The sequence below is a fragment of the Branchiostoma belcheri genome, unplaced genomic scaffold (assembly GCF_001625305.1).
Source record: "Branchiostoma belcheri isolate BF01 breed outbred unplaced genomic scaffold, Haploidv18h27 scaffold37, whole genome shotgun sequence".
Classification (NCBI taxonomy): domain Eukaryota; kingdom Metazoa; phylum Chordata; class Leptocardii; order Amphioxiformes; family Branchiostomatidae; genus Branchiostoma; species Branchiostoma belcheri.
This window is the reverse complement of record NW_017803987.1, coordinates 1898776-1912044: the sequence shown is the minus strand read 5'-3', so window position 1 is coordinate 1912044 and position 13269 is coordinate 1898776. Positions and strand designations below refer to the sequence as shown.

At 37.8% G+C, this 13269-nt stretch overlaps 1 protein-coding gene across 1 annotated transcript in view; it reads left to right on the top strand.

Moving 5' to 3' along the window:
- Positions 1-1044: 1044 nt before the first annotated feature.
- The window catches only part of LOC109476250 (membrane metallo-endopeptidase-like 1), a 15667-nt gene continuing 3442 nt past the window's right edge, over positions 1045-13269 (top strand). The window contains exons 1-16 of the mRNA XM_019777135.1: positions 1045-1080; positions 2397-2558; positions 3079-3162; positions 3467-3669; positions 4207-4269; positions 4488-4610; positions 4936-5019; positions 5999-6135; positions 6673-6892; positions 7590-7688; positions 8476-8556; positions 9623-9726; positions 9942-10000; positions 10779-10830; positions 11169-11236; positions 11543-11682. Coding sequence (XP_019632694.1) covers positions 1056-1080; positions 2397-2558; positions 3079-3162; positions 3467-3669; positions 4207-4269; positions 4488-4610; positions 4936-5019; positions 5999-6135; positions 6673-6892; positions 7590-7688; positions 8476-8556; positions 9623-9726; positions 9942-10000; positions 10779-10830; positions 11169-11236; positions 11543-11682 — 1704 coding nt within the window. The 5' untranslated portion in view covers positions 1045-1055. The remainder of the gene's footprint in view (positions 1081-2396; positions 2559-3078; positions 3163-3466; positions 3670-4206; positions 4270-4487; positions 4611-4935; positions 5020-5998; positions 6136-6672; positions 6893-7589; positions 7689-8475; positions 8557-9622; positions 9727-9941; positions 10001-10778; positions 10831-11168; positions 11237-11542; positions 11683-13269) is intronic.

The window sequence follows — 13269 nt, the reverse complement described above, 5'->3', positions numbered from 1 at the left end:
TTTGTTCCCGTAGGATCCAAATGTACAGTACAGTAACGGAAGGTCATCCTGGCAGTCTATCCGGGATGGTCTGATGCTGTTGCTTCAGCTCTTCATTGCTGTTGTCGTAGCTGTGATATGTAAGTCTGAATTGTTATATACACACTTATATATTAACGAAATCGAATATAAAAGATAAAGCATAAAATAGGTGCTCATCAAATTCTGTAAAAATGTGATTAAGTGTAAATTCGACTGAAAATATGGGAAACACAAAAAGGGACTTTTTTGAATGTGCATCGTCAAATGTTATTATATGTGAAACTATGTGACCCTTTAAAAATATGATTCAGTTATGTGAAATCTGACAACTCTAAAACGTGACCGAAAAAATGTGAATGTAAAATGTGAGAATATGCGAAGGAATGTGAAGCATTTTATTTAATACGATCTATGCTCTTTTTGCTTTAATTTTGGGCAATCAAGTTTTACGATAAATGTTGATTTGTGATTTTTTTTACGTATAGACACTGTCTTGGATTATTTGATTTTGTGCCTTTGATGTTTTCCTTTCTTTTGCTAGTGTGGAAGGTGTTTGTAACTGAACCAATTGCTGCGAATGGATCATCTGCAGGTAAAGTACAACATCTTACACCTCAGAGAAAAATTTGTTTGTTTTACATGTTTTATATATATTTTTTTCTTTACGATACTTGAAGAAAAAGTTACTTCTGCACCTTCATTACTAAAAGGTTTTCCATATTGTCAACTAGGTATCGGTCAAGTAACACCGACTTACAAACCTGTAACAAACGCACCGACGCCGGCAACACCAGGTACATAGACAGAGTTATTAAAAAGAAGTTATTCTTACGCCAGTGTCATTATTTAAAAAAAAACACTGCATTCTATTCCCTTGTTCTCGAAATCTGACTTTGTATCGTTTACGCTCGCTTACCTTTCTGATTATTTACGATCTCACATGGGTGATTTAATGTCTTTATTGAAAAAGAAAGACCCGTCACCTTTGTAACTACATTTCTATGCCCTGGTTCTTTTCAGAACCTGAAGTATGCATGACGCCCAACTGCTTGCGAACAGGTAAGGTGACGCATTTCAAGTGAAGTGTCTGTCAGCTCAGGATTGAGTCCAACAAAGGGTTTCTAAAGAATACGCTTAGTGGGACATATATACTCGTTTATCATAGCTGTGTATAGAGTCAAGGTTGATCACATAGTTAAGGCCCGCAGCATATCCAGACATAAAAACCTATTATTCAATATGTTCTGTAAGGGGACAAATACAACAGTGCGTGCTTTCAGATGCAATTTTAATGTTTAAACTAGCTTCATGCTTTGCCTCCTCATATTAACTCTTAACATACATTTGTATACTTCTGTAGAAAGGAAATAACACGCCCCATTGACCAAATGACTGATACAGTCGGTGCACGTCGACGTGTGCTATTTTCTTAGTAAATAATGGCTAAGAGATGTCTAGTTTTTGCTCACTCCCTTTGTTTGTTCACATTGGTCAGCATTAATTTTTTTTTAAATTTTCAACGGTTGTGTAGATCAGCGCTTTTTAAACATACCTTAAGTTAAAAAATATCATTTTATCATAGTATCATAGTAGAATGTTATTAATATCATAGTTGAGTGGATTCATTCCTCAAACTAACTGACATCTAGCACACATCAGTTATCACTCAGTAAGACATCTGGAGCTGCATAGTTCCCGTTTAGATGTCGGTTTGATAGCTTAAGCTTAAGCTTTGTGAATCCACTGTACTATGTACTGAATTATCATGTGTTGAATACAATGATGATGCTAACAATTTTTCAGTAAAAATTCTGCATACATATTTGAAACTGGTTTGAAAAAAAGTTTTGGTCATATTAAGACATGTGCATGAAAGGGTTTTATGCCGTAAGTTTGAACTGTAATTTCCAGCACAAAGAAGCGGTGGATTGCTCATTCCTTCACAAAGACTGGAGGTGGGGTCGTGTGGCGTAGTGGCAGAGTACGCGACTCGGAACTTAGAGTCCCGGGTTCGAGTCCTGACATGCCACCGATCTTGTGCCCTTGGGAAAGGCACTTTACACGACTTTCCTCACTCAGTTCAGGTGTAAATGAGTTTGTCCTGTCATGTATTTGATTTGTCCCTTGTGTTGGTGGCGGCATTAATATAAGTTGAAAAAACTTGAGTGTGTCGTCACCACGTCTGGTGATTACATGTTGGAATAAAAAAAAAAGACTGGAGTTGTACAGTCGAAACTTTTGGTAAGGCCAATTCTTTCTGTTGGAAATTACAGATTAAACTTAGGGCATAATGATGTCTACCAACACAGATGAGCTTTCAAGATATAAAAGAGTGTTTATTTATTTATTTGTTTGTTTGTTTTGTTTGTGCAAAGCCGCCCGATTGGTTGAGAACATGAACACGGACGCTGACCCATGTGAAGATTTTTACGAGTACGCGTGCGGAGGTTGGCTGAAGAACACCGTGCTGCCGCCCGAGGCTGGGCGGGTCAGTTCCTTCAGCGCACCGTCAGCTTTCATCGTCTCCGCCATGAGAAGTAAGGGCCAAGCACTTTGTGTAGAAGCCACAAGGGGCCGCTTTTTTTCTTTAATTTTCCCGATCGATCAATATGAGAACATGTATTTTTTAGGAAATTCTTCCTAAGGATGTATAATGTCGCAGGAGAAAAATGCCTTAATTTCATACTTTTGTATGTTCCATGTTCATATATTCTTAAAAATGAAATTTACTGTAAAATCTATAAAATAAATGAAAAAAACATTTTGATCTGCTGCGGAGGTCAACTGAACTACACAATACTCACTCTGGAACACAGTTGCGTAAAGTGGCGCATTTATACACGAACAGGAAAAAACTTTACAATCCAGAGCATACAGTCTATTTTTATACCACACTGCGTAGTTTACTCCTGGCTACCTGTCACCTTAGACGATCTAGCCAGGATTCTAGAATCCTTTTTGTATACGTGGGTCTCCCATTAATATTGTATTCTGTGGCTTTGTCATTGCATTGATATGGTGCACAGATCAGTAGTTGATGACATTATGACTCCTCAGGTCTCCTGGAAGCTACAAACTTCGAGTCAGATGTAGAAGCCATACAGAAGGCAAGGGCATTCTACAAGTCCTGTCTCAACGAAGGCAAGTTTCTCTACGTCACTACCAAACTACTATTTAGTCAGAATTTGGTAAGGGTACGATCCAAGTGTCACGAACATGCAAATTAGGTATTTTGTAATGCAGATTAGGCTTGGTGGTGCTACACACTCTAACCACAAGTAAAAAAAAAAGAAGTAACTTAGTAGCCAGGTGTAATAGCGCCCCTAGCGGTTCAGTTGTGATTTTTAAGGAGCTTTTTATCGGCAAGGCGATGTATTTTTGGCGACGTCTCAGGGGTGTAACGAATTATACATCTCATATAGATTGGCTGCATTTTACGTTGCAGTAACCTTGGACTTGAAAGGTGCCCAGCCACTGCTTGACCTACTCCAGGAGCTGAACGGTTGGCCCGTGCTGGACGACGATTGGTCAGACGACAGTTGGGACCTTTTGGACACTCTGGTCAAGTTGCGCATGCGCGGTAACAGCCTGTTGTTCAGCATGTACCTCACAAGAGACGATAAGAGTTCTTCCAATTACATCCTTGCGGTAAGTTTGCTTTAGACCGTTAGTTATGTTTACCGAAGGAAATCATATTGTTTTCTTCTCCGTTCCAAACACATAAGGTCAATGCCCTGGACCAGACGTCTGTCACCATGGTAACTAGTGTTGGGTTACATCATGTTGAAATTTTATAGCAGGAGGGATTTAGCCTCATGTCTGACCATACATATATATATGAATGTATTTGAGTAAGAATTAACAAATTTGAGCAGACCATATGCGAAGGTAAACATTATGCATTTGCTTTATAAGTGCTACCTTTTTAGTTTTATCCGGAGTTTCATTTACTGTTTGTACAGTACAATAAACAGAAGTTGTCTTTCTTTTGATGTCTTATATCCCATGCAGAATTTCTATCAAAGAAGGCAAAGCAAGAAATGGTGAAATCTGTAAATGAACATTTAATTCAAGGGTCATGCTAACTTCATGTATTACGAATGAGATTTTTAATAACGAATCAATATGGACTAATGATTGAATGGCTACCTCATACCACGGTTAACGTTTATCTATTGTTTTCAGTTTGACCAGGCGGGCCTTGGGCTTTCAAGTGAAGTCTATTACCTTTCAGACAGCTATGAAGGGGTAAGATGAAAACTTAAAACGCATCAGCAAATACCATTACTGACGTTAATTAACTGTTAATGCAAATGTTATAGTAAGTAATGTTAGGCCATATGTGTGTGTGTGGTGATGTAAAACATACAAGAGGATTCTTATGCTTCAAAATCTATCCAGTTGCTTGAGTAACTGTTATCTTGTGGATGAAGTTTGGTCTCTTTTCGTTTCTTTTTTTCACACAGATTCGACAGGCATACCTAAACTATTCAGTAAACATTGCAGCGAAACTGCGACAAGATGGAAATCGCACAGTGGCGCTGCAGCAAATGCAGGACATGTTGGACTTTGAAATAAAGCTAGCTGAGGTCGGTAACGTGCTAAATGATATAATAATAAGGATGACTTTGCTTTATAACATAATTTAGGATGTGATAACTGATTTATGATGTAATTCGTGATATATAACTGCAATGTATGATATACATGTAATGTATGATATATGACTGTGCTTTATAATATAATGACTATATATATTATAGATATATTTTCTTGTCAATCAGGACATGAGAAGTTGGGTTAGACACTCGATACTTAAAGCATGCTCAAGAGTGACTCCTATCGATATTTTCTTAAACTACAAGTTAGTCTGTAACATCTGTTCTTTGTACTTATTGTCTTACCTTGCCTCAGATATTGACCCCTCCAAGCGAGCGACGTGACCCGGAAGCACTCTACCACAAGATGACGTTAGCTGACATGTCAGGATATTTTGACGTAGGTAGTAATGACTTAGCATGAAAGTTCATCTGTGTTGGTACAAATCATTATGAAAGTAATGATTTTATAATATCCGTAATGACGTTATGATATCTCTGCCCATTTTTGGTATGTTGAACAGTCAGAGGGCAACAATTTTTTTCCAAAATCAGCTGAAATTAGTGCCCGCGCTGATGTCATCCATAAAAATTACTTACTGTGGCCAAACTCTTATTTCAATGTCATTGAATCATTACAGCCATAAACCATGAAATTGTATGTCAGTGGCAGGTTAAGTACAGAATGACAACGACAAAATGCCTTATATATTATATGAGATGTTATAATTGATCTTTTGTGATACTGCATGTATGAAATGAATCACAATGTTACGGAATTCCAGTTCGACTGCTTGCAAAATCGATGTGGTGTGAATCGAATGTATCTGAAAGGGTACTGAGCAATTACGGTTCGGTTTTCATGGTCGAACGGAACTTAAATGCCATCCGGCGGCGACATTTTGTAGTAAGACTTTCCCTAATGTGTCTTTGATCGGGTTCAACTGGAAAATGTAACAGTTCGTTCAAGTTCCAAATTGGAGTTTTGCAGTGTTCTTGAGGCAAAGACCGTTCTTTCCTTACTTTGAAAAACAAGACAGAGGTTGGTATACGCAAGACAACTTGTATGCAGAATTCTGAACTAGAGCCAGAATTCTGCAGAGATTTTGGGTACTGGAGCCAGAATTATGGGAAGAATTCTGCAGAATGGTGTTAATCTCCATGGGGTCGTCGATGACCACTACATATACATATTTCATCCATCATTTTTATTAGTTTACAATTATATCAGCCCATCTAGATATAAGGTTTCTAGGATATGGGAATTAGGAATAAAACTGGAATTCCAGAATTAAACTGGAGGCTATCATGAATGTTCATCTGTGTTGGTAGTTAAATGTTTAGAGTTTAAACTGGAGGCTTTTATTTTATTTGAACAGTTCCCATGGGTGGAATTCGTCAACCGTGTTGTCGGGGAGGCGGTTGGGGAGGAGATCACAGCGACTGAGGAGATCCTGGTGTACGCGCCTGAGTACCTGATGTCTCTCGGACCGCTCCTACAACAGACTGACAACAAGTAGGACTAGTAATTATGTAATTTTGTAATTAGGTAATTTTTTTAATTAGTGGTCGCCGTTAGGCCACTTCAAGGTGAATGGTGCTACCACCTGAATGGTATGACCACTCACCTGGGTTACGGGTTACCCAGTAGAACTGTAACAGCAACTCTTCTCCCTTATGTATGTTTGTATATGTGTGTTTGTTTGCTAGTGTGTGTGTGTGTGTGTGTGTGTGTGTGTGTGTGTGTCTAAAGATGATGTTTAACATGTATTGGTGTATTGTCAATATTTTGTAGGTGATTAGGTCTTCTTAACACCTCAAAATGAGTTTTGGCTCCCTAGCCGCTTGCCATGGTACTGTACTACAGTAGAATAATGCTAACACCATAGTTGAATACCCTAATGAAAAAAAAAAACTACGTAATATTCTGAAGAAAAAACAATGATCGTAACGTGTAAAAACACCCAGACTTACACACAGAAAGCTGTACTGAATATTTTTCTAAACTTCCTTCTGATTTTTAAAAAAATATGTCTCTGTACCATATTCCCAGGACTGTTGCTAATTACATCATTTGGCGGATGGTACGCAATCGGGTGTCTTACATGGGTTCCGAGTTCTTGGCGATCAGGGACGAGTTTAACCGAGTCGTGTTCGGAACCGAGCCGTCGGCAAGATGGACGACCTGCGTGGGGCGCACCAACAGCATTATGGGTACCGCTGTCAGCCGGATGTACCTTCTGCGGTACTTCGAGGAAAGTAGCAAGGACAAGGTGTGCGTTTTTTTATTTCTCACGTTTTAAATCTTCTCACTACAAACATTTGGCTTTTTTTCTCCAACATTTATAACAAGACACGGCAACAGTACATTCAATTTTTTTTATACCGTCAAGAAAGCACGGACAACAGACATACTCATTTTCACTTCAGCTAAGTAGTAAAAAAATGCGTGTAAAGTGTCTTTCCCAATGGCACAAGATCAGTGGCATTGCAGTGTTCGAACCCGCGACCTCTCGGTACACTCTATCTTTACGCCACATGAACGAACAAAGGATATTACTAATGAAGCAGGAACATTACAAGATAGCAAATATCGTGTTTTTTTGTTCCTAAATCTGCATGATGTAACATTAGGACAATGCAAAAGGTCGATTTTATAGCCATTTCTTTACAAAGTAAGTTGAATAAACCCTAATTCATTACAAATGAGCACCGACATACGATGTCTAGCGTGTTTTGTCCAGAGCTGGAAACACAGCTGTCAGCCACGATTGTTTTAATTCTGGTAGTTTGTGGTGGTGCCACAAACTGAGTGCGCCTTGTGTAAACACTACTTGAAAAGAGTAGGGGCCCTTTCAATTGTAAGTGCTTACAGCCTGGTCTCAGGTTTGACATCCTGAAGAGTGATAGTCACCTGTTATGTCAATCCTTCCACAAAAGTGGTAAATCTTCATAAATGACCCCACACAGGCGGAGGTGATGATAGACTATATCCATGACGCCTTCCTGGAACTTCTGGACGAAAATGACTGGATGGACGAGGAAACCAAAGTCGTCGCCGCTGAAAAGGTCAGCTTCATGTTTAACTTCGCAGAAGGACGACATAATGTCTGTGGTATGTTTCTTCTTCTTTCTCTGCAAACAAGATCAATGACTTGGACCGAACGGTTGTCACCACGGTGCTGTATCAGACACCCTGTGGTGTTGGGTTACGTTATGTAGCAAGTGGTGAGGTGAATAAATGACTAAACAAGTAAAATGGTAACATTTGCCAAAAATACATAATAGTTACCTTCAACATTCAACATACCGATCTGTTCATTCTTACTCATTGAGTTATGTAGCAAGTGGCAAGACAGAGTGTGAGGGGCTGGTCTCCATATAAATGAATATGGAGACCAGCCCCTCAGACTCTGCCTTGCCACTTGCTACATAACTCAATGAGTAAGAATGAACAGATCGGTATTTTGCTACTAAGTTTAATGTTGAAGGTAAATAGTATGTATTTTTGGCAAATGTTACCATTTTACTTCTTTAGTCATTTATTCACTTCAAGCTTGTGGCCGTGTAGAAATGCATAAAAACTACACAATATCCTACTAATGTGTTATTATCTCGGGCGAGCTAGAGCTTAAACTGATTATTACAAGTTCAGACTTTCTCCCCCAGGTATTCAGGTGTTTTAATAATAATATGTAATATGTAAGGTATCTATCAGAGAATGGACTTTGTTGTTACTAAGCAGGCTATTACCCTATAACTTATGTATAGTTGATACCCTAACATAATACATATATGTTTGCTTCATCTGTAAAATGCGTGATGTAACGTTAACTAGTATATCGATGCTTTACAGGCGGATTCCATGAGACGTTTTGTTGCCTATGACGATTACATCATGGACAATGTGACTCGTCTGAACCAGGAATATGAAATGGTAAGATATAATTCTTAAAAAACTCCATCTCCATCATTTTTCCATCTCTCACTCACTCACTCACTCTCTCATTCACACTCTCTCACTCACTAACGCACTCACTCACTCACTCACTCATTCTCTCGTTCAGTCAATCACTCACTTATTTTCTCAAAGATCATTTGGAAGGAATGAAACCTATAACTGCTCAATTACAATTTCTTATAATCTGTATATGTATGTGTTTATATATGTATGTATGCATGCATGTATGTATGTATCTTTCTGTGTATCTATGTGTGTATGTATCTATCTATTAATCTATCAATCAATCAATCAATCTATCTATCTAGCTATCTATCTATCTATCTATCTACAGTGTATCTATCCTTTTTATTTCCTTATCTACCAAACTATCCATCTATTTATGTATTGCCACCTCAGCAAAATATCTCCGAAGAGTTATTAAGAACGTACATTGTTGCATCCTTTTAGTAACTATACACGCCAATGCACACATTGATATTGGCACTGTGCAATTGAACTTGACAAAACACCTCCAATGGGTGCAGTCTTAGAATATATATTCCCTAAAACGACCCGCTTAGCAGTGAAAAGTAGATTGATTTTGATGGAACAGAAAGAAAGCATTTAAGTGAACTGATATATTCCCTGTTATTTTGGCAGCTCAACCAGAGATCACTGAAGCCAAAAAGAATGGCCCATAATAAAACTGTCATATTCAGGAAAGTGGAGCAATATACAGCAATGCTAAGGAATCAAAAGTGATAGGTAGTATACACGTTAGGTGTTACAAGTCGTTCGGTGTAATGTAGCCAGTTGCCGCCACGGCGCGTGCCTGTGAAGCTGGTGTGTTATACGCCAAAGCGGTTATACCGGCTATACAGAATACAGATACACATAGTTACACACCCCTTGCCGGCTGAGACATATACCCAAAGCAAGCAGTAATCTTAAGGATGACAATTGAAGACCTGATTAAATTTCTCTTGACTCGAAGAGTTTGTTGTTCAAAATGATCTGAGAATTAAGTTACCGTGTTTTCATCCCATATTGTTTCTATAAGCTGCGATTCGACGAAGACGAGTATTTTGAAAACTACGTGCACTACCTGATGGCCACTTCCAACAATACCTTCAGCTTCCTGAGGAAACCGGTCAACAAAGACACGTATGTGTACATTTCTACCGTTTGTTGCATCTTTCGTATTGAGAAAAAATTAGTTAAAGTTGATTTATTATTTTAAATCTTTTGTATAGTTATGTAAATTTTCTTTAACATGTAGCCAGGGCAGATAAGAACAGTCACTGCAACAGAAATTTTTGTTCAGTCATTTTTGTTCTTATTACGTTGTTATTGTAATCATTTATTGTTTACATCTATAGGTGGATAACGGTCCCGACTGTTGTGAATGCATTCTACTCTCCATCAGGAAATTCTATAAGTATGTCTCAATCGCTGGTATTTTATTTACGTTAAACTACGTGATGTAGCATTTTTGCGCCAAAATTTACACATTAGAAGACATTTTTTTGCTATTGTCATTCACTCCAAATGTGCATCATATCTGTACCATTATCTCAAATAGAATAGCCCAGACGGGGTGCACATATTTTCTTTATTTCTTTATTTCAGGCACCATATTATGGCACCATATAGAACACCATGATGTAACAGTAGAAAAAGTAGAATTTCTTCAATCATACTCAACAGTCCATCTCTGGACGAATAATATTGACATTGATATTGACTTTTTTAATCGATTCAAATTTTAAGCGTTTTAAACAAGATCTAATACTGTCTTATTTCACATAATCTAATACTGTGTTATGTTAATGTGTATTGTGTTAGTAAGCTGTATTTCTGAACGTCTACTATATTGTTGTGATGTCCTTACATCAATTCAGCCACACATGTGGCTGCAAACTGTGGACAATTCCAAAGTTGACAATAAACCACTATATTATATGATGTAACCTACTATATTATATGATGATATGATAGTATGAAGAATGGGGAGCCTGACTGCCAGACAACTCATCTAGTACTAAACAACGGACGCTCTGACCTAGACCTTCCTAAATGTACATGGAAGTCTGATCATGTCGATGCGTATCAGAATCATGCTCGGGGGAAGTAACAGAGGAAGAGTAAGAAGAGTTTAGCTAAGGATAAGGGCGGAAAGAAAATCGATACGTAAGCCGACCACTTTATTCTCACAGGTTTTCCGGCAGGAATTTTGCGGTCTCCGTTCTATGATGGAGACTACCCCTGGTAAGTGTTGGAATTAGCATGAACTGTTACTAGTTTTGAATAACATACGAAACATACATGTATGTCAAAAATACATTAACATGCATGTATATGCCATATGGGTGTATGGGTAAAACATACTTTATTGATTGGACATAAATGTATCAATTAGTTGTTGTATTAGTGTATTGGTATATGATATGTATATGAGAGTAGTAATTGTGCCTTTACCCATTTGGATATGGATATGCATCTAGATTGTTATTTAGAAAATAGATTATTTGGCAAGGAGTCATATTTTGTCATTGCAAGTTGACTACATACGCTTAATGATGACTAAACGTTTTTGAATATGTTAGGTACTTGAATTTTGGAGGTATTGGTGCTGTCATTGGTCACGAGATCACACACGGGTTTGACGATTCAGGTAAGTCAATCTAAAATAACACTAGAACACTATTTGACGTATTTTATGTGTGCTGTACAGGCGAGTTTAGATGCTGCAGTTCATGTATTAATTAAATCACCTTATATCCATATTCTCTTGAATGCAACTACAATCCTTTGGCCTTATGACCACATGTTGTCATTTGATTTCAATTTTTCATCACATTGATGTTGTTAATATCAGCATTTAGAACAAAAGCCGGAGATATGTTGACAACTGATTCTTACTGCTAGAAATTCAATTCATTCCGTATATGGAGGTAAATATATTCTAAACTGCATACAGGACGTCAGTTTGACAAGAACGGTAATCTTGAGCACTGGTGGAACCAGCACATCACCGACAGCTTCAAAGAGAAAGCCCAGTGCATGATCGACCAGTACAGCAACTACATAGATCCTGAGACAGGCGATCTCAAGCTAAACGTAAGTACCGGCTATGTAGGTTAGACATCCAGGTAATTAGATACGCAAGGAAACAGTTTCTCAATCAACTGGATAGATTTTTAAAGCTATCAAACTATCCAATTACTTGTGTAACTTTTTCTCTGTGTATTAACGTAAGTCACATTTACAGTCTGATATATCGAAACATTGAAAGATGTGAGTATATGAGGTATGAGAAAGCCCAGTGCATGATCGACCAGTACAGCAACTATGTGGACCCTGAGACAGGAGATCTCAAGCTAAACGTAAGTCACATCGATAGATATAAATATACAGTACTTAGCAATAAGAATACAATGTGAAAGTGTACTAACAAAGTGTGACTGTATATATATATATCCATGCTTCACCAAAAACCTTAAACCAAACTTTTCACTTTTCAGGAACAGGTTGAATAAAACTATAGAAATAGAAGAGCACAACGATTAATGTCATTTTTATATGATTGTCATCTAGGTCATCTTTCACGTTAGAAAATATTTTTTCTTATGTATATTTATGTACGGTTATAAATCTACTATTTTTTGTATGGTTGTACCATGAATGATAATAAGATTTGAAATAAAACGTCGATGTAGGTTAGACATCCAGCTAATGAGATACGCAAGGAAACAGTTACTCAAGCAACTGGATAGATTTTTTACCTATGAAACGTTAAAAAACTATCAAGTTGCTTGAATAATTGTTACCTTACGTATCAACGTAAGTCACATTGACAGTGTGTTATATCGAATAACTCTATTCTTTGCCTACAGTGTCATAGATTGCACGGTCAGGGTCTATGATCTTACAAAATTGTCGTCCAACGTAATCTAGATGTATTGCACTTGATCTTCGAGTCTGGCATATTATCGAGTTAAAACTAAAAGGATGCTGCTGCTATTACTACTGGACTTTAACAGCAAAGCTTGAGAAACGAAATACAGAATTGAAGTATACAAGGCATTGCACAAAGGACAAGGGCAACGTGACGCACCCTCAAGCTACAAATAATTTACTTAGTTACGACACATAACGAAATAGTTGTAGATTGTTAAGCCACCTTATATGTTGCTGTAATGTTTTGTCATGTCATGTTAACAGATCAAGGCTTTTGTAATAACCACTGGCTAGTCGGGCTGCCCTGGTTGTGAGGATTAAACAGCCAAACTAGTAAATGAATAAATAGATAGATAGATAAAACGCCCCAAGATGAGTTCTTTATTTTCTGGGTGGTACACTAAAAATCAACCCAGGTCTTTCCAGTAACCGTTTGTCGTCCGAATTTTTGGCATTTTGTTCCATGAGTGTCGATATACATTAGGTTAGTGTTGTTTCAACTTAGTATGTAGATAAGTGACTAGAATATTGACTTTCAAAAATCTGGCTTCCAAGCCCTAAAAACTGCACTGGATGCCTTGAAGAAAGCCATAACTTGCGTCGTCACATGAGACAAATGTGTGGAGAACACGGCGTGTGCTGCTCTGCAAAATGTCGCGACGCTATTACCAAAACAGTCCTCATCCAGGGCTTAGTTCCATTTGAGCTTTGTCAACGACCTCCCGGCAAATCCAATTTACCTCACAT